The 27648-nt window shown below is 40.8% G+C and overlaps 2 protein-coding genes across 18 annotated transcripts in view; one reads left to right on the top strand and one right to left on the bottom strand.

The window, feature by feature from the left end:
- ASB3 (ankyrin repeat and SOCS box containing 3) overlaps positions 1-2016 on the bottom strand; it is a 158886-nt gene extending 156870 nt beyond the window's left edge. For 9 of the 14 annotated variants that reach the window (XM_065590715.1, XM_065590704.1, XM_065590716.1 and 6 more), the window contains exons 1-2: positions 1877-1952; positions 868-943 (exon numbers count right to left, since the gene is read on the bottom strand). The gene's annotated coding sequence lies outside the window, so the exon portion shown is untranslated. Of the gene's footprint in view, positions 1-867; positions 944-1432 lie in introns of all 14 variants that reach the window. The other 5 variants (XM_065590706.1, XM_008173049.3, XM_065590719.1 and 2 more) reach the window with 3 other exon arrangements.
- Positions 2017-2074: 58 nt separating this feature from the next.
- ERLEC1 (endoplasmic reticulum lectin 1) lies at positions 2075-26170 on the top strand. Of its 4 annotated transcripts, XM_065590721.1 has the most exons (15): positions 2075-2227; positions 3280-3384; positions 7135-7215; positions 8474-8551; positions 8736-8799; positions 10521-10549; positions 11277-11500; positions 16767-16896; positions 17371-17532; positions 18696-18755; positions 21183-21307; positions 22493-22570; positions 22679-22754; positions 25181-25300; positions 25650-25836. In XM_065590721.1, the coding sequence occupies exons 1-14, from the start codon at positions 2075-2077 to the stop codon at positions 25271-25273; spliced, it is 1458 nt and encodes a 485-aa protein (XP_065446793.1). In that variant the 3' UTR covers positions 25274-25300; positions 25650-25836. The 4 variants fall into 4 exon arrangements, with proteins under 4 accessions (XP_065446793.1, XP_005307412.2, XP_023965450.2 ...); XM_005307355.4 differs by lacking the exon at positions 25181-25300 and having other exon boundaries at positions 25650-26170; XM_024109682.3 differs by lacking the exons at positions 22679-22754; positions 25181-25300 and having other exon boundaries at positions 25650-26170.
- The last annotated feature ends 1478 nt before the right edge of the window (positions 26171-27648 follow it).

The following is a 27648-nucleotide window of genomic DNA, read 5'->3' as shown; positions in this document are numbered from 1 at the left end:
TCCAAACTATATTAACTTAACTAAAAAGCAATTTGCAATGTGGGTGGCTGGCTGGGTGGATGGAGTGGGGGGGAGGAGTAATCAACAATGTAGACAGGCTTCAGTCTCCATCACTGTTCAATGGCAGGTCTGAAATGACCGGTACAATACACGCTATGGTGTTGCATCAAATAGGAAGTACTGAAAACGTTTGCATATCATATTCCAGAGAAGGAGTAGGGGAAGAGCAAGTGTGCAATTCATTAGAAGCATGCCAGGTACTCCTTAATGTGTTTATTTGGGGTGTTGGGTGCACACCAATAAATATTTCAATTCTAATTTTTTTAAGAAATGTATTTCCACTGCACAAATCTGTAAAAACATGACATGATAAAATCTATTTAATTAAAACAACACAGGTCTCAGAAAATATCTTTTATACTTTTAAATGTAAACAATAATGTAAGCTTAACAGATATTTACCATATAATATCTAAATACTCAATAGAACATACTTCTCCCCCTGCAGAATAATACAATTTAATACTTTACTATGTATTTATATAGCTCCCATCACAATAGCATCTGAACACCTGATTTTGATATCATGCTGCTGTAAATCAGAACACAATTGATATTCTGATCACACATCAGCTTTACATTCATGTAACACTCTGAATAAGGCTCACTGTTTGCTCATTAACCACTCTTATTAACATTATGATTAAACATTCTTAATGAGGTAGCAGCCAGGGGACAAAGGCAGACCCCACTATGCTTTAGAGTATTCTAATAAAAGAATGGTTCCACCAAGAGTCCATTTTTAGCACAGGGCTTAAAACAACCTCTACTGTCCCTTTGGCTGTTTAAGTAAAACAGAATACCTACCTGTTTTGACACTTATCTAGTCTTCATTAGTTAACACATATCACTTCCACAGCTAGAGAGAGTCCCTGAGGATTACCTGTAACAATGGACAGCAAAAAAGAAGTCCAAGTTATTTTATTTTACTCCATTTGCTTAACATAAGGAAACTCTGAAGAGCTGAAAATCGCCAGCAAGCACAAAGAAAGTTTCCACTCCCCACCCACCCCCAGCCACATAAATCGAAACAAACTCTGGAACCACTTGTGTGAGGTGCTGAGAGCCCTGGACTCCCACTGACTTCAGTGGAGATAAGGACACGACCATCTGCCAGGCTAAGGACCAACTCTCACTACCTGTATGTGCGCGCCAGACAAGTTACGCTTGCAAACCATCCAATGGGAGGCCCGCTGACAGACCGACTAGAGACGATCTGTCTGCACCCTGGTGCCAGCACTGCCCGCTTGTCAGCCCTCCTGCAGCCCGCTGAGGAGAATTTGGTCACATGAAGACCCAGAGGCAGAAAAGTATTTCTGAACACAACCAGGAGAACGTGATAATGAGCCACGTTGAGAGCCCGAGCCCCGACCTGTCCGCTAGTGCATTCACCGCCGCCAGCGCAAAGCGGGGCAGCGCTCTGAAGCGGCTCGGTAGAGCGTTATCCTCCGGGCCGCCGCAGGACGGACCAAGGGCAGGCAGCGAGTTCGGGGCTGCCCCGCGCACCCGGCCCCAGCCATGTAACTGCAAGTCAAACGCAACCGCGAAGAGCTCACTCCCTCCCTGCGCACGGCCACCGCGAGGCCGCCCCACCAGGCGCTACTTGTCCCGGCGGCCTGCGAGCGGTCCCGGCTCCGGGTACATTTCTGTACAGCGCCGAGCACCAATGCCCGAGCCCGGGAGGAGGCGCGAGCAGAACGGTTCTCTCCAGCGGGAGGCTCCCAGCCAGGCTTGGGGACCCGGAGTCCATAGAAAGCCAGGCCGGGTACCACCAGAAACTCCAGGCCGCAGCAGGACAACCCCCAACTCCTCTTACCTTGTTTGACTGGCGGCCTCGCTCCGGAAGCGGGGGTCTGCTCGGACGTGACCCGGATGTTGATGTGCTCTCGGCCCGCCCCGGAAATGGCGTTAAGCGCTCCACCGGAAGCAGACGTGGCCGGTGGTTGCTTGCGGTTGCGACTGGGTGGCTGCCGGCTCTCTCCCGATCGGTCTCTGCAGCCCCCCGCCGGGCGGGATGAGGCGGTGCCGGCTGGGACCGGCGGCGCTGCTGGCGCTGCTAGGCGGGGTCCTGGCGGGGGCTGGAGCTGGAGGCGGCGGCCGAGCTCTCCCACAGCTCAGCGACGATGTCCCCTTCAGGGTGAACTGGCCCGGCACCGACTTCAGCCTGGTCAGTGCGGGAGCGCCCGGGCTGGCGGGCGGGGAGAGCTCCGTGGGCGGAGAAGGCCCCTGGGGGGATTCCGTCGGTGGGAGCCCCGGCGGGGCGGGGGGTCACGCAGTGTGGGTTATGGTCAGAAGAGTGACTAGATCAATATTTTAAATCTACAAATCTGCTCGTGCATCTTTAGTTAAAGGCTTATTTTCTGAAAAGGACCCGAGTTTATTTCGTTAGCTCCGATGCCTTTGTCAGGAGAAGACGTTGGATTATGCATTGTTCATCATCACCATGACTGTTAACTACATTAGATGTAAGGAACCTTCATGAGTGGAATGCACCAGCTAGAGAGAAATCCCAGGCTGAATGTGCATGACTGTAGTTGGGGAAAATCATCTTCATTTGTAAACTGAGTATATTTGCAGTGACAGTCACTGAGATACAAAGATGGGACCCCAACATGCCATGCCTTTTTCAGAGTTAGAAGCAGTTTGGGATTCAGATGTGCATTTAAAAGAAAGGAAAAGTATGTTAATCTACTCTACACTCCTGTTATTTTATAACAGACTTTGTTTGGAAGGGCAGTTGGGGTTCATTGTATTAAACTCTGTTCAAGCAAAGGAAGATGCTGTGTCTGCCTTGAAGATTTTATAGCCTAGATAAAACAAGGAAAAGGTAGAGGAAAGAGGTACAACATAGCCCATCATCACACTATTCATTTGGAAGTTATGTCTTACAAGTTCTCTTATTTTTATTGAACGGGGAAAAGAGAGGGAATGAGTAAATATGATGAAAGAAAAAAGATGGTAGAGAAACATGGGGGTAGGGAGAGTCTAGACAAAGGCAGAGGAGCAAAAATAAAGGTTAAGACAAAGATCAGAAGACAAACTGTCAGAGCAAATGGTAAAAAGCAGTCTGCTGACATCCCTAGGACCTGAGAAGATGCAGGGAACTCTTTTGAATAACCTGCTTTGTACCTAGGGCTAGGAATATATTTAAGTTTTTATAGCATTTTCCAAAAAAAAAAAAATCCATCTAAACGGGATTTGTTTTTGTTCTACTTTTAGCCTACAACTGGTGTTTTGTACAAAGAAGATAATTACATCATTATGACAACTGTAGATAAAGAAAAATATAAATGTATACTTCCACTGATAGCAAACGGAGATGAGGTAAGCTTAAGTCAAGTTGTTGCAATTACAGATTGTTAGTGACACATCTGTAAAATTAAATAGTTTTCTACCTTTTTAAAACAGAATTCCTCTGCAAAATGTTTCACAGTATGGCAGTTCTATAACTAATTGTGTTCATTATAGACAATATGGTAGTTCTGTTCTTGGCGGGTTTGATGTGAACCAGTCTTGACATCCTTAATTAGGCAAAATGGTTGGTGGGTTGGCTAGTCTCAGTTATGTGCCTTAATTCCAGAGCTACAGAGTCTTATACCACCTTCATCACTAATATCTGAGCACCTTCCTCTAGTGCAGGGGCGGGCAAACTTTTTGGCCCAAGGGCCCCATCTGAGTATAGAAATTGTATGGTGGCGGGCCATGAATGCTCATGAAATTGGGGTTGGAGTGTGGGAGGAGGTATGGGCTCTGGGCTGGGCATGCAGATTCTGGGGTGGGGCCAGAAATGAGGAGTTCAGAGTGCGGGAGGGGGCTCCAGGCTGGGGCAGAGCGGATTGGGGGGGTGAGGGTTCTGTGGGTGGGGGGCTGAGGATGAGGGGTTTGGGGTGCAGGAGGGTGCTTCGGTCTGGGACTGAGGGGTGCAGGAGGGTGAGAGGGGGACCAGGGCTGGGGGAGGGAGGGGTGGCTCAGGGGTGCAGGCTCCATATTCCCCCTCCGGCTCCCATGCAGAGGCATGGTCAGGCAGTTCTGCTGCATGCTGCCGTGTCCGCAGGCTTCACCTCTGCAGCTCCCATTGGCTGTGGGTCTCGGCCAATGGGAGCTGCAGGGACAGCGCTTGGGGCGGGGGGCAGCGTGTGTAGCGGAGCCCCCTGGCTGCACCATGCGTAGGAGCCGGAGGGGGATACGCCGCTCTTTCTGGGAGCCGTGCGGCGTGGCCCCTGATCCCACTCCCCAGCGTGAGCTCGAGGGCCAGATGTGCCCGCGAGCCATAGTTTGCCCACCCCTGGAGTTCCAGGAGTTCATTTCACAGTCTTGGACAAAGAAAACTGGAAAAAGCTATATGTCCTGCACAGATTAGCTTATCCTTATGATAGAAAGTTCTGTTGTGCCTGAGGAGTGGCGCTGTTGAGCAAGGTCTACATCCTGAAGCTTTAGGCGATCTTTTAGAAATTCTAAGCCCAAACCATTTAGTCTTGAACTTGACATGATATGGCATGAGAAGCCAAGGTAGAGAGTAGAAAGGCAGGTTTGATGTGCTTGTAGTAGCTAATGTTGCTGGAGAGATGCACTGTCCACTAGAATCACCTCTTGTTTGGATAACTAATAACATTGGGTTTAAGTAAGGCTAAGATTTTTGTCATGGTTGTTGTTTTTAGTAAAAGTCATGGACAGGTAATGGGCAATAAACAAAAATTCACGGAAGCCATGACCTGTCTGACTTTTGCTGGTGCGGCTCTGTGGTTTCTCCTGACACTGTGGTGGCTGAGAGCTGCAGGGTTCTTTCCTCCTCCCTTTGCCCCTCTTCCCCCCGCATGGTTGTCCCCAGTCACTGGAACCCTGAGGAGGCTGTCACCTGTCCCTGGAAATTTGCAGGGGGACCCTGAAGAGGCTATCACTGTAACCCTGCTGGGGTCCTGCTGGCTGCTAGATCCAGTCCCGCAACTCCAGGGACTGAAGCAGAAAATGTCACGGAGGTCTCTGGAAATCATGGATTCCATGACCTCCGTGACATAAATGTAGCCTTAGGTATAAGTGGTATTTAAAGCAGATTGAAATAGGAAGGGGCACTTTTGGTACAAGAGTCATGGAGGAGCAGGAAACTGTGGAAGAAAGCTATTTATATCAGCTAAAGATGGTAGCAGGAAGCTGTTCTTCCCCCTTACTTTAACCCACTAGTGCCCAAACTTTTCCTGTCGTGCCCCCCTCCCTTATCAGTAATGGAATCTGTCTGCCTCTTCCATTCCATTCAGAGGAGCTTGGACTTAAGACAGAGCTGGGGGCAGAAGTTGGGATCAGGGAGGAGCTGGGGCTAGAAAAGGAGCTGGCCTCAGGGCAGAGTGGGAATGAGGGCAGAGCTGACCTGGGGGCAGAGCAGGGGGCGGAGTGGAGCTGTGGCTGGGGGTGGAGCAGGGCTAGGGTTGGCATGGAGCTGCAGTTGGGATTGGAGCGAGGCTGGGGGTAGAGCGGGGCTGGTTGCTGCTCCCTCCCCACCCCCTGTGGGGGCTGGCCCAGGCCTGGCCATGTGCCCCCCAAACATTCAGGTGTGCACCCCACAGTTTGGGGACCGTTGCTTTAACCACTGGTTTTGGCAACAGAAGTTATAACTAATACTACTGCTTCTCCATTACTGGGTTTTTTCCTGTGCAATGATGGATGACTAGGTAGGAACAAAGCACTACTGCCAGAGCTTTCAGAATATCTCATCTTCTCCCATAAAAGTCACTATGGGAAGGTTCTCCCCTCCCCCCAAATAGGGGATGTGGTTTCTTCACAGGAGAGGCAGTAGCACAAGAATAGGCCAGGAGGGGGCAGATAGAGGAGAAGAAGCAGTGGGGACAGGCAAGCTACATAACTTCACATCTACCTCACTTCCTGTTGAAGATATCCTTCTGCAGCTACTTCATGTAAAATAGTAGGTGGCTGCTTGTGCCTTTGCAGCCAGCTGTGGGATCAGCTCACATGTACAAGTTTAGCTTCTCTTCTGTGGCTCTTGGCTCACTCACAAGATTGTGCCACCCAGCCCCATGGCTCTATCAGGTGAGTCAGAGCACCATGTAGCATTCAGGTGTGTGGAGAAGGGAAGCAAAAATTGAGCCAACAACAATAAAATAGAAAAGGAAAATCTGACAAAAAGAGACAGAAAAGGCCATGAGAGAGAGAGGCTGAGGAGAAGGCCACAACTATGCTAGAATGTGGTATGCACGGAAGAGCTATAGGGGTCTGCCCATCTACAAATCCATTGCAAGGAAAGAAAGAAGTGACTTGAAAAAAGGTTGAAAACCAGGTCAGGTTGGAGTCTCACAGACCTAGAACTTTGCATTAGAGAATATTGCCTTAATTGTCCACAACCTTTGAATTTGCAACATGATGTCCATTATAAGTGCTGCTGACACTTCTGCTCTCCTCTGTACCTTGTACCTCTACAATAGTAGTATCCAAATAAAAAAGTCTGACAAAAAAGAAGTGTTTGCTAGTTCTAACAGACAATACAATGGAAATCTCTCTAATGTATGTGTGCATGTGTTAATGGCACACATCACAAATCATTTTTCACCGAATCTTACTTCTGCGTTTTGTTTTGTTTTTAAATTAGACTCAGATTTTTGTTCTGTGAAAACCCTGGTGACAGTTACCTTTTTAGTGTACATTTGAAACAAAAATATTGAATTAGGAAACAGGTGCTAAATGGTTTTCAGTGCTATAGAAATTATTCACACCTCAGTTTGAATGCTTGTATCTTATTTTGTCATCAGCAGGTTGAACTCTAGTACTTCTAAAAATACAAAAAAGCCATATTTCTACAGTTTGTGTTCCAATTCTGTAATTCCTGGATTTGTTTGGTTTGACTGATTTATTTATGACTCTTATACTTTTCTTCAGTGTCCCTTCCTAATAACTAAAATTTAAAGATTCTTTTAATTATCACACCGCATGTTATTGGAGACAGAGATTTTGTATCTTAATCTTTGCAAGTGATTTTTTTTTCCTTATTCAAATTAATGATCTGACTGTTGTACATTTAATTTTAATATTGCATATATAGCTAAAAATGTCAAACCTTTTTTGTTCTAGGAAGAAGAAAAGGATTATAAAGGGCCTAGTCCAGGAGAATTGTTGGAACCTCTTTTCAAACAAAGTAGTTGTTCATATAGAGTATGTTCTTTCTGTTTTCACTCAAATTTGCAAATTAGCAGAATAAACCATCTACATTTCAACCTATTTACAGTTGACTACAATAAACATTAAAATATGTATATGAGATTCCATTTAGCGGTTAAAGCAAGAATGCTTTATAAACTTCATTAACGTTAATATTTAATAGTGTTGCTAAAAAATTTGCATTCTAAATAATTGTAGATATGGTGATTATACTAACAATTTGTCATCGTACTTCCAGTATGCAAACCATAATACACCTCTACCCCGATATAATGCAACCCGATATAACACGAATTCGGATATAAAGCAGTAAAGCAGTGCTCTGGGGGGGCGGGGCTGCGCGCTCTGGCAGATCAAAGCAAGTTCAATATAATGCGGTTTCACCTATAACGCTCCCAAGGACAGCGTTCTATCGGGGTAGAGGTGTACAGGACAGCTTGTGGTTACAAGACCTGCCTTGAATGTATGACAAGGCTAAAAGATAAGTGCCTCCAGAGACCCCAGAAGTTTGCCTCTCAGACATAACTGCTTGATATTATTACATTAAAAAAAAAAAAAACCTGCTACATTTTTAAAAGTGGCCAGTGAACCCTGACAAGTGTGATTAGACCAGATTCACCATCAAAGCCTTAGCTATCCAGAATTCTTTCACGGGATAAAATTCATTCAAGTACTAAAGTCCCTCCATACTACCTTATCTCTGCATTTGTTCTGGGCAGAGTGGCCACAAAGCAGGGGAGGGACAACCCCTTGGACCATGTGGAGGTGAACTAAATACTTGCCCCAGGCATGTTAGCACTGAGGATGGACCAGGGAGAGTACATTCCATATCCATTATTGTTCAGATCCAGTGTCCCAACACCTCCACACAAGTGGCATGGGAAGGGGAGTGGGCTGCAACTAATAATGCAACCTATAGTGCATAGTAGTGGCCACAGCAGGTCTGTGCTGCGGCCTCACAATCTGGCTCTGGGTTGGTGGAGGTGTATTTGGCTCTCACATACGTGAAAGATGCTTCACAACATCAGCAAAAAAACCCACAGTAATGTGACACATTATGCATATTTGGAACACAGTTAACCCTGGAATGCTGGGAAAATTCACTGCAGTTTTTTGCTACTTTAGGGTTCCATCCTCCTCCTGACAGGGTTGGTTTTGCTACTCATCTGTCAAAATTAAGTCCTAAAGTTTTGGAAAATTTTGATTGCCAGACTCTTGTGTTGCTGACTAAAACATGAATTATTTTTTTTAGATTGAATCTTACTGGACTTATGAAGTTTGCCATGGAAAATATATTCGTCAATACCATGAAGAGAAAGAAACTGGCCAGGTATGTTTGTACAAGCTTATGAGACCCAAACAAAAAAAATAAAAGAATTTAGAACTGACACTTTGATGCTGAAGTTACTACAAATGAATTCTGACGGGAATGAACAGAAAGCGCTCTTGAAGCTTATGTGGGGAAAGTTAGCTTTAACAAACAAAACTATAATTGTATTTGTTTTTGGTTGTAGAAAATAAACATCCAAGAGTACTACCTTGGGAACATGCTGATAAAGAGTCCATTATCAGACCCAGGTTTGTCTCTGTTTTTTTTTGTTTGTGGGGTTTTTGCAAATGCTGATGATGGATTCTGGTATTTGTTGTTTTCACAAAAATATGCTAGAACATTATGTATGGAAAAATGTCCAATGTGCTTTCCAGTGGAAGAGAGAAGTAGAACACAGTGGAATGCTACTTTTCCTAACTCCGTTGTTTGTGGTAATTTCCTCTTGGCGCCTCACCTTCTCCCCATCCTATCAGTTCAGCCAGGCCACCTACAAAAAATCTGCCAACTAATTACGGCTAGGTAGAAGGGCAGTTGGGGATAGAACATATATACAAAATATTAAAAATGAACCTGTGCCAGTCTTTGTCCTAATCCCTCTGCTTGTATTCTGTAACCTGTTCACTTGGTTTTTGACTGTTTTTTGTGTTTAAAATTCTAAGTAATTCAGGGCAGAGACTGTTATATGTACAGTACCTAGCAGATCTTGGATAAAATTTAGTGCACAATGGTAAAACTTGCATCACCTCTGGAGGTGGATTGGGATCTTAGAAATGTTAACATCCTTTTTTGAGTTATTCTGTCCTTTTCCATTAGGTGACAATTTTATTTTTTTCTATGCTTCATATGGAGTTGAAATTCCTTGGCTCAACTTATACTTGTGCATTAACATAATTGATGCCAGCATAGTCTTGAATAGGGTACGAAAGGATCCCAAAACATTGTGGCCTCACTCCCCAGGTATGCTAAAGCAAGCTTGGTGCAGCTCAAGGGGAAATGTCCCTAAGTCTCCTTTCTTATCTCACTAACAATTATGCTGATCCCATCTCTGGCACAGGTTAGAGAATCCTAAAGCTGTTGACACTTGTAGCACCCAACTGGGGGCAAATAAACAAAGTGATCATTGGCGTGCAGTACACTCTAGCCCGGCTTCCAGCATGCTCCCTAAGCACAGAGAGTGGGGAGAGGAAGGAGATGTAAGCATAGTCTGCTGTGCCAGCAAAAAGAATTCCCTCATGAAGGATGTGGTCAGTTGCCCCTGTAGGGCAGCAGTAAGGTCACTTGGCACTGCTCCAGCACAGTGACCTTACCACAGAGCAGAATCTGGCTTGTCTTGAGTTCCCAAACATAAGAGGCTTTCTTTGTTTAACGAGACACTAACTTTGAAACTAGTCATTTTAAAAGAGTTTATTCTGCTTGCTCCAGTCCCCTTATCAGTGTCTTCATTTTACAACTGCATTTTCTTCTTGCCCCTACTTCTACAGACAGGTGAGGTTGAATAGAGAAACTGACTGTACACAAAGTGCTGTGAAGTACGAAGTATACAAAAAAATCTTTGAACAAATATTATTTAAGTTAATCCATTTAAAAAGAAAAAAATCCTAAGTGACAGACATATCAACATAAGTAAAAATTTAAGATTAAAGGAAGATTTGACACATTAAATTATAAAAGTTTTATAGTACTTTAGGACAAACATTTGCCATGTAATATTTGACAACATTCTTCTAATGTACAAGCATGTTTCAGTGAAAACCGGTATTAAGCAAATGATAATTGAGTAATCAAACTTAGTCTCACATTGAAAATGTCAGTATGGTACAATCAGGGCTGGTGTGCTGAGAGGAAATGACTTTATTTTTAAAACTGAATCTCTTACCTAGCATAACTTTGTATATAATTTCATATCTTTATTATTTTATATATATTTTAAAGACCTTTACACTTCTCTCATTCTTATATTATTCTGTAGATCAAGATGAAAAGGAAAATCTGAAAGAGGCAAGTGTAAAACGTTGCTTTCACTTTTGCCATCAACAATGGAGGCAACTAAATGTAGATATGATAAATGTTCAGTTCATTAATCCAGGTGTGAGTAGAAAATAAGCTCTTTTCCCTTTTTGATCACTGGTCCAGTTTTGGAGACACTTATTCTCTTCCACCAATGAGTTTTTTGCCCTGTCCAGTCCCAAGACACTGGACGTTAAGGTTAAGGTGACAGTTAATTTACTTTCCACATTCTTGTTGAAGTGCTAAGTTTTATAAAAAACCCTTAGTAACACCACAAATCTTAAATTTAAGACAGATCCATGGTATGTGAGAACCTATGAACTTTTGCATTATAAAGTGGGCATATATGCAGTCATCTTTTGGCCTGGTAGCACTTTATTTCTCTGCTTATCCCTACCCCAATTCTATCTATCTATTGCTGAAGGCTGCCTGGGCTTTTACATTATCTTATTAACTGTTATTGCTCCTAACCTTTACCATTGGTTTTGCCTGATTATACATTAAGCTCCTTAACTCTCTACTTTCTTCTACCTGTGAAGTTCCTGCCTGCTAACTACCACACTCTACCTCTTGGCAAAAGGAGAAAAAAAAATCCCTAAATGAAAATATGATTAAAACATTATTGAAACATGGAATCTAATGAGCTGTAGTGTTGCCATTACAGAGAAGTGAAACAGCTCTACTGCAGTTTCTAATTAACTTTTTTGCTTTCACCTAGATTCCTACAAAGAACATAGAAGGGCAGATGACCCCATACTATCCTGTAGGAATGGGAAATGGTACACCTTGTACTTTGAGACAAAACCTGCCCAGATCAAGTACAGTGATGTATATCTGTCATCCTGAAGCTAAACATGAGATCCTATCAGTAGCAGAAGTTACTACATGTGAATATGAAGTGGTCATATTGACACCTCTCTTATGCAACCATCCTAAATACAGGTACAGTTTCCAAATTTAACATTTTGGCTCTAGTGATCCTTTTGCACGTATGGGGCCAAATTTTCAGTCAGCTGTCTCTTGTGCGTGCAAAAATTATAGGCAGTTGTGGTTCCTTGAGCAAAACTGGACACACTTTCTTTTATCCTTGCATATGCTTAACAAGCTTGCAAATACAGCATTGCCAACTCTTGCAGTTTTTACTTAAGCTTCACAATATTTGGAGTATTTCTTAAAGCTCCAGCTGTTGGAGTTAAGACATCACATAAGAGCCTCACGGTTTGGATTTTTTTAAGGTAAGTTTCCAGCCATTGTGGTTGCAAAGAAAAATTTAGGAATGTGATGTGACTGCAGCCTGATGGTTCAGAAGGCAAAGAAAGAGTCCAACATTAGTTCTTTTTAAAAATAAATAAATAAAACCACTTTCTCTCACACTCAACAAAACAAAAAAAAGACTTATTACGCTAATCATGACTTTTTGGGGCCTCACTTATGATATTTGAATGCTTTTGGTGGCCAATACCGCAAAATACCATATGTACATGTGCAGGTCACCTATTTGTGTATACATGAGGGGACTTAGGCTACTGCTTCCATGTTCACTTAGCTTTTGTTCACTTAACTTTAGAAATCATGTCCCATCTTTTACACATGCATACTTTATGTGCACCTGACACAGAGGGGGCAGCTTTAGAACTGGGACTTCATTCTATTGCATTGGCATTAGGTATTTGAACACTTTAATCCTATTCACATGATCTAAAAGCTTTATTAAAAAGTGTTAAGATCTCTTACCAGTATGTGTAGATTTAATCATAAGTTACACTTTTTAAAAACATGAAAATCAATTAATCCATTATTTAACAGTACTTGCGGAGACCTGAGTTCAGGATTCTGTTTTCCCAGCACAAATTGTTGACATAATGCATCCCTAAAAAATATCTTACCTGTGTTTTACAGTCTCTCAACTGTCAGCTCTTGGAGGGTCAACACAGACTCCTAAACTCAGGTCTTGGTGAAGGTGGAAGTAATAAATTTGTTTTTAAATGACCTGTTTCCATTTAAATAGCAACATGTTCTGAGATGAGTAGAGAGACAGTCATTTGTAACCTATTTGAGAATATCTAGATTGATATAAAAGTACTCTCTGATGTAAGGACATCAGTCATGCACTATGCAAACATAGTTGCAAAATACCGTGAATAAGTAGTAACACTGTCAAATCCTTATTTACCAACCAATTTTCTAATTTAAATGGAGAATTTGACTTTCTATGCAGGAAAAGCACTGGTATAGTTTAGTTTGAATTCCAGCTCTTATTTTAAACCCACCCAGGTCTCTTCACTTGTTCTTAACTTCCTCCAGTTCACTGAAGATTGAAATTTTTCCAGACTGGGTCTCTATCTAAAGGTGAATTTGGGATTTTTTTTCTTGAAGAGGCTCAATAAAATTGGTTCACCCACTTCTGTATTACTCAAATATAGAAAATGCTCAAATGTAAAGAAACTTTACTCTCAACTAACTCAGAAAGGGATAAAGTTAGAAATTTCAAACTGGACATGGCTTGAAGAAAATGTTCAGTAGTTGAGCGTTGGAAGTCTGAAGTTTGGCTCACAGGCAGGGCCCTCTTTGACTGCTAAAGCAGGCAAATTTAATGTTCACTGCATTCAGAGCTTAGCTCAGCAGCATCCTTTAGCTAGAGCGATAAGGAGTTAATAGGTTATTCCAATCTCCAAAAAAAATTGCCAGTGTGTGCAAGTGTATTATTGCATACGTTAATAAAATAATTCCAATTCGAGTACCAGAGCTCAATTAATAATGGCTGCATTCATGAGCTGTTGAGCCAGATAGGCTGAGATCAAGGAAGTTAGAAGCACTGTGTGATGAATAACTCAGGTTTTCTTACCTTAGTGTTTTCAAAATTAATTAAGGAAAAAAATTGTCCATGAATCATTCAGGCTGAGAAATTAATCGCTCCACAGTCAGGAAATAGAAGAAATAAGATTGAATACATAACATTTATTCTGCTCTTGAGGAGGATGCTTTACAATGTAGCTTCTTCATATGAGCAAAATCGTGGCTTGCCCCATGCACCTGTTCCCTTTCTTCCCGGAACATAAGGTACCTTGCTCTTGTGCATCAGCTACACTCATTGCTGCAGATTACTGTACAGTGGGGAGAACAGCCTCTATAGCGCTGCTACTCCCTCCCCTCCCCCCATCTTGTAAAAGTGAGCAGGCAGAGGTGAGGAGTGGGTTGTGGCTTGACTTCACCTCCCAGTACACCAGCTAACACAGCTGTGAGCTGTTGTGGAAATAATCTGTGCCAGATGAAGGGCTGGTGCAGACTATTTCTCCCCTCCCGCCAACCCTGCCTAGAGTAAGCTTAGAACCAGGAATTGTGAATTGGTCATAAGTTGGCCCCGGTCTGCTCCTGATGCAGCAGAACTATATAACAAAGCTTTTTGGGGCTAGTGGTAAATCCACATCTAGTCCTACATTTGTCAAATAATTTAATGTCAGTGTATCGTACTACCCCATTAAACAGCAGTGCTGTACAGCTACTGATGTATAACTATAGTTTTCTCTCTGATGCAAATGCTTACATTCTGGCTGTGGGTAGGTGGCATAATTGCATAATTTCTGCAGTTATTGTCTAGCAGTAAAATATGCAAATCCCTTAGCTAGCTAATATAGCTGGCATGTTCTGAGGGGGAAGGATTTACCTAACGATTGTCCAGAGTATAGTTATCCCAGTGGCTGACCAGTGAATGTATACGTTGCTCTACTTTGATTGCTATAATTCTTCTGCTCTTGATTCACTCTTAAGAATTTTCAAACTTTATTTAAGGATTAGATCTACCGACTTCCATTCAAGTGACAAATTGGAAATACTTCAAATATTACATGAGAATATTAAAACTGCTCAGAAGAAAGAAAAGTGGGCTAGAAAATTGCTTGCTTGTTTGTTTGTTTTGGTTCATTTTTGTTGTTTTTGTTTTTTAAAACCACTAACTGCTGTTACTGTTTCCTCTCCCCCATCATCTATGTTCAACCCCAAAACCTTTACTACCAGATAGGTGAGGAGGGCTTCTTGGCCAGGAGTGAGAATATTGGATGCCTTGAAAATGTATCTAAAACAAAACACATAAGGGCTCATTCTCCTGATTCAGTCATGCTATTACTAGCAAAGGCATGAGTAGCACACCCAAAGTGCTGCTCAATCCCTGCTCAGAGCAGCCTACAGGTGGGGGTATTAAAAATACATTTTTCTTTCCTGTAGTGGCTTTCATGTTGCTCCTCAAAGTGGCTCAGGACAGTACTTCAGCCATGAATCATTTCCCTCCCCATCCATTCTCATATCTTTACTGCTTAGTAATGCAACTGAAGTTGGAGAGTAAGAGTATTCTTTTTAGTTCTAAATATAATTTAATATACACCATTCTTATTGTTGGCACAATCTGTCCTTATCCCTAAGCATGTGAACTTGTTTCCGGGGGTGCGGTAGAGCATGCCTGACAGATGGGAGGGAAAGGTGAAAAGAAATATATAATTGCATTTAATTGCTTGATAGTTCTATTTGATTTAGTAACACCATACTTAACTCTTCAGCCTTCAGGCATGGAGTTTATTTAATCTAGAGTTACTTATTAATCAGGAAGCAACTTCAGTTATCTTACATACAAACTGAAATTTGTTACACATCCTTCTGTACAGTGCGCATATTCCTACATAACAAACTCTGATGATAGTCCAGAAAGCCAGTTCCCTTTTTCAGAAGCACCTGTAAGTCTATGAAATTGCTAGATGTGTATTTACAAAACAGATGAGTATAAAGTAATGCAAAATTGTAGGAAACAATAATTTAATATTTTTTGCAAATGTATCGATCACTAACATACTATTATTCAATAGTACTGTAAAAATATTTCCACTTATATTTAGTACTTCTAAATTTTCACTCAGGCTTTTCAGGTGCTTTGAAGAGGCCTTAATTTGTATGAAATAAGGAAAGAGCAGTGATATTGTGACTTCTAAAACCATCTCTTGTAGTTGTCAATATTCCAATGCCTTTTAAACTAGCATTGCTCAGGGGGAGTTATAGTTTCATTTTTAAACAGGGTCCCAAGTAGCCACTCCCACAAGGAACTTGTACTGCTACTTTGTGAAGATTATGTTGTTGAAGATAAGTGACCTAGAACATTCTGAACAAGATTAGAGACATATGTAATTGTCCCAAGTTTAACTAGAGTACAATGTGAACTCTTTATTAAAATGTGTTTGATATGTCTTGTGTGTTGGCCATGTGAAGGTTCAATTTATAATTTAATGATACCAAAGTAATTAATTAAATATTCAGTGACAAATTTAAATGAGTAACACACATAGTTTGTGTACTATATGAAAGATTGTGTAAAAGTCTAGTTTGCATTCAGTTTTATTTGATGAAAATAATGACACCATATTTTAAAGATGTATGTATAAGCATGCTGAGTTAAGGCTGAGCATTGAATCTTAACTCTTTTGGAATTCCCTGACTTAAAATTGATTAACAGTGCATGCAAAAATTGCCTTTTTGCAAGTAAGATGTTATATAATCTGAGGAAAGCTAAAACAGGGTAGATTGCATTGTCCAGGGTTTCTCAAACTGGGGTCGCCGCTTGAAGTAGGGAAAGCCCCTGGCAGTCCGGGCCGGGCTGTTTACCTGCCCCGTCCACAGGTCCGGCCGATCCACTGGCCGTGGATCGCTGCTCCGGGCCAATGAGAGCTGCTGAAAGTGGCGGCCAGTATCTCCCGTGGCCAATGCCGCTTCCAGCAGTTCCCATTGGCCCGGAGCAGCAATCCACGGCCAGTGGGAGCCGCAATCGGCTGGACCTGCGGACAGGGCAGGTAAACAGCCCGGCCCACCCGGGGCTTTCCCTACACAAGTGGAGACCCCAGTTTGAGAAACCCTGGCATTGACTAATTACTTGGTACGTTTCTTAATAAAGTGGTTTTTAAGTACCTGAGTGTTGAACGTTACGATCCAATGAACTTTTATTTTCTTTACACTCCGACAACTGAAATGTCTGTTTATAGCAACAACAGTGTAAAAAAAAAAAAAAATCCTGATCTGACACATTGCATGCAAAGTTTAACCCTGGAGTGTTAATGTATTAGTTTTTTTTTTTAAACTGAGAACAAATGTGTGTGTGCTGACATATCTTTATGTATAGTGGGAATAAGTGTTACAAGAAAACAGGTGATGCATCTATAACTTGTTTGGACAGGTTCCGGGCTTCTCCTGTGAATGACATATTTTGCCAGTCACTGCCAGGATCCCCACTTAAACCCCATAATCTGGAACAGCTGGAGCAACAGCAAGAAATGCTGAAGATGCCTTTTAGAAGGGTTAAGGAGGTAGGAGTTTTGTAATTTTAAACTGGAAAATATAGCTTTTTAATTTTCCTTATTACAGTACTTGTAACCTTAAATTTACAGCAACTGTTTATATCCCTGATTGTCACTCTGCACAATTATATTGATCTTTCAAGTAGCCTGTGGCAAACCAGCAGGAATTGTCAATAGCTGCAGTCATATTTAAAAAAAAAAAAACAAAAAAAAAAACCTCTAGGTTAAAGTTAGGGCTACTAGTCTATAACCCCCAAATCTCCTATTACTTTTTTGATCTTTTCTGTTCATTCAGCTATTCTTAGATGCAAGTGTTTAATGCACAAAGCAGTGAAATAAATGTCTGACCTATTAAGTTCTTGCACATTTATCAGCTGCTTGTCTCATTTGATATTTATTCTAATACTAGTTACTTTCTAACATGCAGTTATGTGTTTAGTAGAGGATATGTGGACTCTAAATATGTCTGAATTTTAATTTCAGGAAGAAATACATTCAACAAAAGAAGAGAAATTTTCCTCCATTCATAAGCCAGTTACTGTTGGATCCCAACAGTTGCTAACTGTTGGAACAACACACATCTCCAAATTGACTGATGACCAACTCATAAAGGAGTTTCTTAGTGGTTCTTACTGCTTCCATGGGGTGAGAAATAAACTGTATACAATTGCATTTATTAAATCCATATTTGTTTCACGTTTCAATTCTCCTTTGTGGACTTGGATAGCTGAAAAATTTCTGTTAACTCAGACCTGCTGTGTTTCTCACATCAGTGTTTTTCTCACAGTAATTTGCCAATTACTAGAGCTTGACCTGAAGGTTTTATCTTCACTAAATTCAAAAGCTAACTTAATTTTTTGTTTTTGTTATTTACAGTCTGAAACTCTAGTAGAGTAATTCTACCAAATCTGATACTTCTGTAAGATGAAATGTTGTGTCTGAGAAGATGATAGATTTATTATTTGAAGACCATAATGAAAGTCATTTCCTATCTTTCAAGTGGCTACCCAGAATGCCCTCTTCAGAAGTGACATTTCCCACCTCTGACCCTCAGAAAGGTTTCTGAACAGACCTTAGTCTTTTTGTCTTGCTCATCCACTTGGATCAAAATATAAAGTTAAATGCTGTACTTAATAAGAATTTGTCCACCTTCTGAAAGCCACTGATTTGTTAAATGTTTTAATGGTGTTCTTAGTTGCTAAATTATTGCTTTAACAGAATTGAAATAAGAAATCTTTATAGAAAGTGGAACAAGAGTCTTCAGTAATCTTACTAAAGGATCTCTTTAGCATTTCAGTTTAAGTCCAAATGAAGTTCAGTCTTCTGTAGTGAAGCATGGATGGTGAGATAAGTGAGTGTGGAATGTATTAAGGAGGGAAATCTTAAACACTGCTTTTGGAAAATGAGATAGGAAGGAAAGGTAGGAATGTGAAAGCTGAGAGAGAACTTTATCTCTCTTTTGATTCTCCCTCGTAAAATAGGAAATAATGGATAGCCGAGATTGGAAAAGAGGGCAGGAAGACAAAAAAAATTGGGAGGGTAGGTAGCAGAGAGAGGGAGTCTGTTACTACTGCTATGTCTGAAAGAGGAGGAAATACAAAAGAGGTTCAGGAAAAAGACTGAAGGAACACATTGTATTGGGTACTTACAACTTTCCAGGAGTTCATACGTAGATGGTGTCATTGGTGGCAAATAATCTATATAAAGCAATGATGCTCCTTATTACACAGTTATGAAGCTACAATAGGATAGATGAGAAAAGAATGTATTTCACATTATTTGAACTCTATTCCCATTTCTTTTTTCAGGGTGTTGGTTGGTGGAAGTATGAATTCTGCTATGGCAAATATGTACATCAATATCATGAGGTATGTTAAATAGCAGTTGCAGTCTTCTGCCACTAGATGGCCAACAGTTGCTTTTATGAATGTGCTCATGAGCTGGGGCAATAGAAATCCACTGGTAAAGAAACTGAAGGTTGCATGTTCCTGCAGACTTTGCTCCATTCCTTACTATTTAACTGTCAATAGAAGTGATGTTGTGACAGGTGCCTTAGAATAAGGGGAAATAGTCCTTCTGATTCGAAGGTTGGCTTTGCAGTATCAATTGATGTATTTTTGTCTTGCAGACTTATATTGAAATTAATTTTAGTATACAAACTTGGAAGTACAATGAGTGTTTTAATGCCAAAATTAACCATTTAATTACTGGTCATAATACCAGAAATGTCAAGCTAATATGCTCCTTCATTGTACCTGTCACATGATCCATTTACATGAATGGACAGACTATAAGAATGAGGCTATAGGCTTAACATATTCTTATTTTGACTACCTAACTCAGATGGCTTTACTATTTCCCCACCTCCTTATTAGTGTAAAAAATATTAGACTCCTTTGGTATGTCTTATAGGATTTTCAGTGTTTGTCTATAAAACTGGGTTCACTCCACACTTATGCTTTAAATTTGTGAATGGCAAGAGTGTAGGTGCAGGGATTACATGCTGCTTCGGGAGCATTAACTTATGTGCAGATATCCACCACGCACAGGGGGTGTAGTATGTCACTTGATACTGACTCCTCCCTCTTTTAACCCAGGGAAGCCCTTCTGCTGGGGGAGGGAAGAGCACTATTCCCTTATGTCCCTTCCCTTCCCCTGAGCTGAATCCGCATCAGTCATGAAAACAGAGGGGATCATTTTGTTCTAAATGTTTGTACAGATCTTTTTTTTGAAAGTGACAATATTTTTGAAATGATGTGAGTCCAAGTAGAATTCCTTTCTCTTTTGTCCCCAGTTCACTTGTCAAAGCAGATGTTTCACTGTTCGGTCCTGCTTGATCTCACATTGCTAAAATCAGCTACTGTGTCTGGGTTTTAGGAAAAGAACTAATTTTACAAGCTGTGCAGCATGGTTTCCTTGTATTTCTTAGCTCTGGTTGGAGTCCTTAGTGTTCATTCTCATCATCTTCTCTAGTAGTAATGGAACCTAGATGGCTGCCTTTTAAGATGCTTTCTAGTATCAGCATACATTTTGGGCCCATCTATAGGGCCATCCAGAGGATTCAGGGGGCCTGGGGCAAAGCAATTTTGGGGGCCCCTTCCATAAAAAAAAAGTTGCAATATTATAGAATATTATATTCTCGTCCGGGGCCCCTGCGGGGCCTGGGGCAAATTGCCCCACTTGCCCCCTCCTCTGGGCAGCCCTGCCAATGTATAAGAAATATAATCTCTACCTGGGCTATTTGCTATGGGTTTTTTGGGGAGAGTGAGTCCAGGAGAAATGTGGCAATAAGTATGGTAAATCTGACCAAAAGAGAGGAATTTAGCCTCTAATTTACAAACAAGCTATAGGAAATGTTCTTTTCACCATATCTCCATTCTACATACCAATATATAAAAAACTTTAGGTTTTGTCTACACAAACAGTTTCTGGCAAGCTTGGGTGTGATTCTGCTGCACACTAGCTGTCCATACGGAGCCTGCTGATGCGCATTAAGAGTTCAGTAGTGCACTTAGCCTAGTTCGCTTTGAAACAGGACTAGATCAATGTCTACACTTAAAATGCTACAGCTATGTTGCTGTTGCACCTCAGTGTAGACTCTTATTACAATGGAGTTCTCCCATTGCTCTGGTAAATCAATCTCCCTAAAAGGCAGAAGGTAGCTCAACAGAAGAATTCTTCCATCAATCTAGCACTTTCTACATGGATACTTAGGTCAGATTTTTCATACCCCTGAGCAAAGTAGCTGGGTCAATCTAATTTTCTAGTGTAGACCATCCCCTAGATCAAAACTCACGAACTGTCAATGCATCTCAGCAGGGTCCACGTGGACAGTAGCATACAGCAGGCTAATGTGGGGTAGATTCTCAGCCTAGCTTGCCATGAACTAAATGTTCGTGTAGAACAAGCCTATAGGCTATGTATATTAACTAGGCAAAATTCCTGACTTCAGTGAGAAATTTTATGTCAAGCTGGCACAATTTCAGTTTATGCAATGAAATGCAGGCACTGCCATTAATCAATATCAGAAGTGGTCAAAACTGAAAGTCTCTTGCTATAGGACAACTCTTCTGGCTGAGGCATATTTGTAAGCTATTGTCGGTAAGTAAATGATGCTCACATAGCTGCTCCTGATTGCAGTAACAATATGTAGCCAACAATTAGTTGATTAAAAAAAAATCGGATTATTAAAAATTTGACTCCCTAATATTTCTCATCTTTAAAATGATCTCTCTGCAGCAAACTCATTAAACCTCATGATACAAGATTTTTATCATCGTTTGTTCTTATTTTAGGATAAGGAAAGTGGCAAAACTTCTGTAGTTGTTGGTACCTGGAGCAAAGAAGAACACATTGAATGGGCCAAGAAGAATGTTGCTAGAGCTTATCACCTCCGAGAAGATGGTATGCAGACAGTTAGGTAAGGGTACAGTCAATTTTTGACTGAATAAACCTTAGATAACATGTTGAAAAAAAGAGCTTGTCATTTCAGTGCAGCATGTTTGAATTGCTGTTCACAAACCATTTACGTACTGAGAAACAGTTCTTAGCATGTTGGTTGAGAACATCTTACTTTCCTTTTTGAATGGAAAATGTTGCATTTTAAAAACAGAAAATTAGATTCTCATCCTCGCCCTTTAAAATAACTTACATAAATTGTGGCATTTGAACTTATAACTAGTTTGAAAACAGTTTAATTTAGTACTAAATTCATCTTGTGTAAAATTTTCAAATCATTTACATGATGTAGACACTTAAGGGGTAAAATTTTCGAAAGCTTTAGCTTCATATTGCTATTGCCTTTAAGGTTTTCACTGAGGTTGTGTTCTGTGGCACATATAATTTGTTTTAATTTGATGGGGAAAGTTTTGTAAATCTTTCTTTGGATGAATTGCCCCATGAAAATTATAATAAAGTTGTAAAGTTAATATTTCTCATATTGAGTGCTTGGAGCCAGTAATCATTAGAGCAATCAAGTCCCCTCCACCAGAACCACTGGTTATGTCATCTGAGTGCTAGAATTGGTTTCATATTTACTGCTGCAGAGGAAGGGAAAGGGAGAGGCTTAAAGCTGTAGACTAAGGGCTTGTCTGCCTGACCCCACAGTTTGGACTATGCATACGTGTTAACACAAACCTAGGTATCTTACTTTGCACCAGCAGCATCCACCCAGGGAACTTGCAGCACAGCAGGCTACTGCACACTTCAGTTCACACCCCCATTGTCCAAACTGCAGGGCCATGTAAATTATAGTCTAATCAATACAATAAACTATCAGAGTATTTTGAATAAGGCACTCTTAACTTAAAATACAAAAGAAGCTATTTATAATTCAACATCTGTCTCTTGGATGTGATGCAAGGAGAATAGTATTGTTAAATCACAGTCCTATCTGCTTCTATAGAAGTAGACAAATTAAATGTAACTTGTCAGTGTTTTCTTCCCTTTTTTCTATTTCCTCATATAGATTTAAGTTTCTTGCATTTGAGGGGGCGGGAGTGTTTGAAAGGTCTGATTACTCAACTCACAGCTTGCTTTCGGCATTTAAGGTGATAATGTTGTCTGAGTGTTCAAATTCTCATCTAATTTCAAACCTTTCTGGCAGAGTGGTATCTCATTTTTATGGAAATGGAGATGTTTGTGACTTAACTGACAAGCCAAGGCAGGTGACTGTGAAATTGAAGTAAGTTACACTCTTAAGTAAACCATCTAGTCATAAGTTTTGGCTCTTCACCCACTACTAGAGTTCCGTGGTTTTTAGAATATTTACTCAAATCATTCCTATTTTTAGGTGTAAAGAATCTGATTCCCCTCATGCAGTAACAGTATACATGCTGGAGCCTCACTCCTGTCAATACATTCTCGGGGTATGTAAATATATATGCTTGAATTCACTCAGCCCACAGTCCCTTTCTAGCTAATAGGATTTCTCAAGGTGCAGGACTTCACTTAGAGAAGTTATGCATATTCAGTTTTGACACGGCCTTTTTAACTTGCATCTGCCAGAGATTTAAAGCTACACTAAACAGATTTTTACTTAACAAACCAGAGTTTCTGCTGCATAGGTTGATGACTCCACCACTACCACTGGAAGCACTGCAGAAATTTGTGGTTTTTGTTCCTTGTTGCTTTTGTAGCATTAGTGATGTAGTCAACCATTGCAGGTGAAACAGAGAACCCTAATTTATGTGATAGTTGGTAAGCACAGGACCAGATTTTCAGATATTTGAGAGAAAAAAAAAATTGTAAAGGTGGTGTCTGCACATAATAGCTTGAGCTCTTAAATTGATCTTATTTTAATGTATTGTAGGTAACCTTCAATAAAGCATTCAGAAGAAAATTTAAAATAGTTCTAAATCATAAACATGTTAAGCCTGGAAAAAACTACATCTCAGATACTTTTTCATTTGCTGTGTGAGGCATTCAGCATATTAAGCTAGTCAGATTTTAATACTTCCAACCTCTAAATAAAAACTGATTTGATCAGGACCCTGACAAATATGGCTCAATATTGTTTTTCTGAAAATACCGGTTGAATGAGTACACTCTTTGGTATGAGGGAAGGTAGCCTAAGGTTAGAGATGGAGATCTAGTTCCCTTAGGACATTTTAAATGTATCCCTATATAATTGAATTCCATCTCATGAAAAAAATTCTAACAGAGTACAAGAGTTGATGTTCAAATATTACATAAAATAAAAATTAAATTACAGTAACTCAGTCATCTAGAATTTTCTCTAAAGTAATCTATTTTTAAGCAATTGTAACAAATCTCAATTTCTTAATGAACTGGAAATAACCTCTTATAGTATCTGGACAGAATACTGTGGTGCATTGTCTATGCCCAGCTAGACTGCGTGAATGCTCCCAGAGCCACTCCTGAATCTCACAGAGAAAGGCAACAGCCAAATGCCCTCAGCTCCCAGCCTGGTACTTCAGGAATATACCGAGCAGTGCAAATTTATTAATTGGTTCACCACTTCATCAATGGAAAGTGAATACACCCCAGCCTTTATAAACCTGAGCAAGCACCCTTACCAAACACTTCAGGCAAGCTCACTGGTAAAGATAAACAGTTAAACAAATTTATTGACTACAAAAGATAGATTTTAAGTGATAGGCAAAAAGTCAGAGTTAGTTACCATAATAAAATAAAATATAAGCACACAGTCTAAACTCTCAACCCTGTTAGACTGGGCAACATCTAGATCAGGGGAGGCAATCTATGTCATGCGTGCCGAAGGCGGCACGCGAGCTGATTTTCAGTGGCACTCACACTGCCCGGGTCCTGGCCACTGGTCTGGGGGGTTCTGCATCTTAATTTAATTTTAAATGAAGCTTCTTAAAACATTTTAAAAACCTTATTTACTTTACATACAACAATAGTTTAGTTATATATTATAGACTTATAGAAAGAGACCTTCTAAAAACATTAAAATGTATTACTGGCACTCGAAATCTTAAATCAGAGTGAATAAATGAAGACTCAGCACACCACTTCTGAAAGGTTGCTGACCCCTGAGCTAGATTAAGCAGTTTTTCTCACCCTCATCTCTAGATATTGCAGTCCTTAATGTACAGATTTGTCCCTTAAACCTGGCCAGTCTCCCCCGTCTTCAGTCTTCTGAATGTCTTTGTTGGGGCAGGAGAAAGGACAAGCGTAGGGCCCTGTGTTCTGTTTTATATCCTCAGTCCCATGTGCTTGGAGAACACAAGTCCAGGCATGTCTCATGGGTATTGCTGAGTCCCCAGGCAAGGTTGAGCAATTCGCTTGGTACGGCCTCATGCAGGTTAGTCATTGAATTGTAGCTCCTCTGCTGGACAATGGCTGGTAATGTCTGTTCAGCAGCACCCACCTGGGTGTTGGTTACCTCCCTTGTCATTGTCTCTTGAGAGCTAGTATCTGGGTGCCTCCCAAACCCACAGCATATTTTAGTGACAACCATACAGCACAATTCTTATAACTTCATATGCATTAATGATATACATATTTAGATAGAAAACATGACTTTCAGCAGATCATAATCTTTCCCCTGATACGTCACATAGCATGCTTTATATGCAATATCACAATTATATATAAATAAGGAATGTGGGGGTTATAGGATGCTCCCCCAAGGTATAGAATGTCTCGCAAACTTGTCCTGTGTTTTTTCAAGAGAAGGGAGGGTGTGTTATGTTAGTTGCCTGTAACTGTTTTCAGACCTGCATAGATCACCACTTGAGCTGTGAACTAAAAGTCCTAAAGCTTTTTAGAACCTTCTGATCCCAGAGTGGAATACTTTGCATTCTAGATGTGTCAAATGTGGGGTCAGGTGCTATTTGCTGAGGAGAAACAGACATTTGCTGTTACCAGGTCTCCTACCAAGCCATCACCCTCTCTTTAGCCAACTCTTTCACTCACTCACAAGTTAGTAAGTAACTTTCAAAAAATCATTCCTACCAGTGGATTTCAGTGTGTTCGTTCTTTAAGGCATACTCCTTTTGTGAACTCTTGAACTGAATACATAATTGGCACTAAGCGAATAGTGGTCCCTTTGTCAATCTGTATTTGTTTTGGGAGAGTAAGGCTACTTTGATTTCATTATTGTAAATAAAGAACTTTGCACTTACAGATTTCACAAATACAAATAACTATCCAAAAAGTTACAAAAACAGTGATGCCCAAATTACTTGCTTATGCATTTTCTTTTGTAAACAATTGACAACATTGTGTTTCAAAGTACCTAACATTTGGTGGGTTTTTTGATTATTTTTGTTCAGGTGGAATCTCCAGTCATCTGCAAGATCTTGGATACAGCGGATGAAAATGGACTCCTTTCAGTGCCCAATTGAAAGGATAATACAGTCTATGAATCAGATTCATAGAAAGCCAAGAGATACTCGCCAGCCAACCTTGCCAGCAGAAAAAAAAAATATATATATATATATATATATTAGGAGGGACTCATGAACCACTTTGTGTAAATCTATGTGTATATAAGAGATTGATAAACTTTTAAAGATTAAAATATTGTCTTGCACCTTTAATTTTTTAACTGAGTATTGAGAGTTCTACATAGATGTTGGCTTGTACCTTACAGAGGAAGATGTCCTACATCAACCTTAGTTTAAAAAAAACAAAAAACCCTCAAATGAGCAAGGTCCCACTCCAACTGAAGAGTTCAGCAGTTGACCTCTAAAGAGAAGAGACTAAAAACTGACATGGTGCCTCAGGGCTTCTACTGCCTCAAATAACTTGTCCTGTTGTTATGTGAAAAGGCAAAATACAAGTTTAGTACCTATTTTGCCTCAGTTTTTAATAGTTGAACTGCATTTTTATCATGGTCCTCTTCCATGTTATCTTTTCCTCCAACTTTTATGCCAGCCTTCATTAATTTTTTCAGCCTGGGCTGCCTTCCAGGATCTGTTTCTATCTTTACAGCTGTCTATTGCACAGCATTTCTGCTGAGGTGGGTAAGTATTATTCCCCATTTTACATATGGGGAAACTGAGCAACCACCATTGAGAGGTCCGGAGACATAGCAAGTCTGTGACAAATCACTAAACAGAACATAGCCTTCTAATCTCTGATTGTATGAGTTTAAACTGTGGTTAATACTCCCCGATACATATGGGGACTTTAAGGATTATCATTGCACTATCCTTTTGACCCTCTAATGAAGGATACAAAATGGCAGCCACGTCATTTGTTCCTGTCATTCCTAAAGCATCATTTAGACCTTTGGAGGGTCACCTGAATTGTTAAAGTGAGTGGCAACTTCATATTAATGTTGAATTATGAATTTCTAGAAGTAAATTGAAATAGTGGCTTTGGAGTATTTAGAACTAGGTATTAGCTATTGTGACAAAATTCCTCCTCTATCTTGGTGGGTCCTGCGCTTATTGGCGGATTTTCTTGCCTCAGAGATTCACCATGTGGGTTGGGGAACAGCCCAGAGACCTTCCCCTCTGGAAGAACCCACAGTCCAGGTCAATTGGGAGGTTTGGGGGGGAACCCAGGCGCACCCTCTACTCCGGGTTCCAGCCCAGGGCCCTGTGGACTGCAGCTGTCTATAGTGCCTCCTGTAAAAGCTGCATGACAGCTACAACTCCCTGGGCTACTTCCCCATGGCCTCCTCCAAACACCTTCCTTATTCTCACCACAGGACCTTCCTTCTGGTGTCTGATAACGCTTGTGCGCCTCAGTCCTCCAGCAGCACACCCTCTCCCTCTCACTCTCAGCTCCTTGCACGTCTTGCTCCCAGCTCCTCACACTCACACCACAAACTGAAGTGAGCTCCTTTTAAAACCCGTGCTCTGATTAGTCCGCATTAATTGATTCTAGCAGCTTCTTCTTAATTGGCTCCAGGTGTCCTAATTAGCCTGCCTGCTTTAACTAGTTTTAGCAGGTTCCTGATTACTCTAGTGCAGCCCCTGCTCTGGTCACTCGGGGAACAGAAAACTACTCATCCAGTGACCAATATATTTGTCCTCTACCAGACTCCTGTACCCCACTGGTCTGGGTCTGTCACAGTATCTAACATTGTTATGACTGAACTGCGGACTTTCATAGAAACGTAGGACTGGAAGGAACTTCAGTAGGTCATCTAGTTTAGTCCCATATACTGAGACAGGACTAAGTAGGCCATCCCTGACCGATGTTAGTCTAACCTGTTCTTAAACCTCCCGTCACAGAAATTCCACAACCTCCCTAGGTAATTTGTTCCAGTGCTTAACTACCCTTACACTTAGGACGTTTTTGCTAATGTCTAAACGAAAT

Source organism: Chrysemys picta, chromosome 3, assembly GCF_011386835.1.
Source record: "Chrysemys picta bellii isolate R12L10 chromosome 3, ASM1138683v2, whole genome shotgun sequence".
NCBI lineage: Eukaryota > Metazoa > Chordata > Testudines > Emydidae > Chrysemys > Chrysemys picta.
This window is presented reverse-complemented; position numbering and strand designations above follow the sequence as displayed.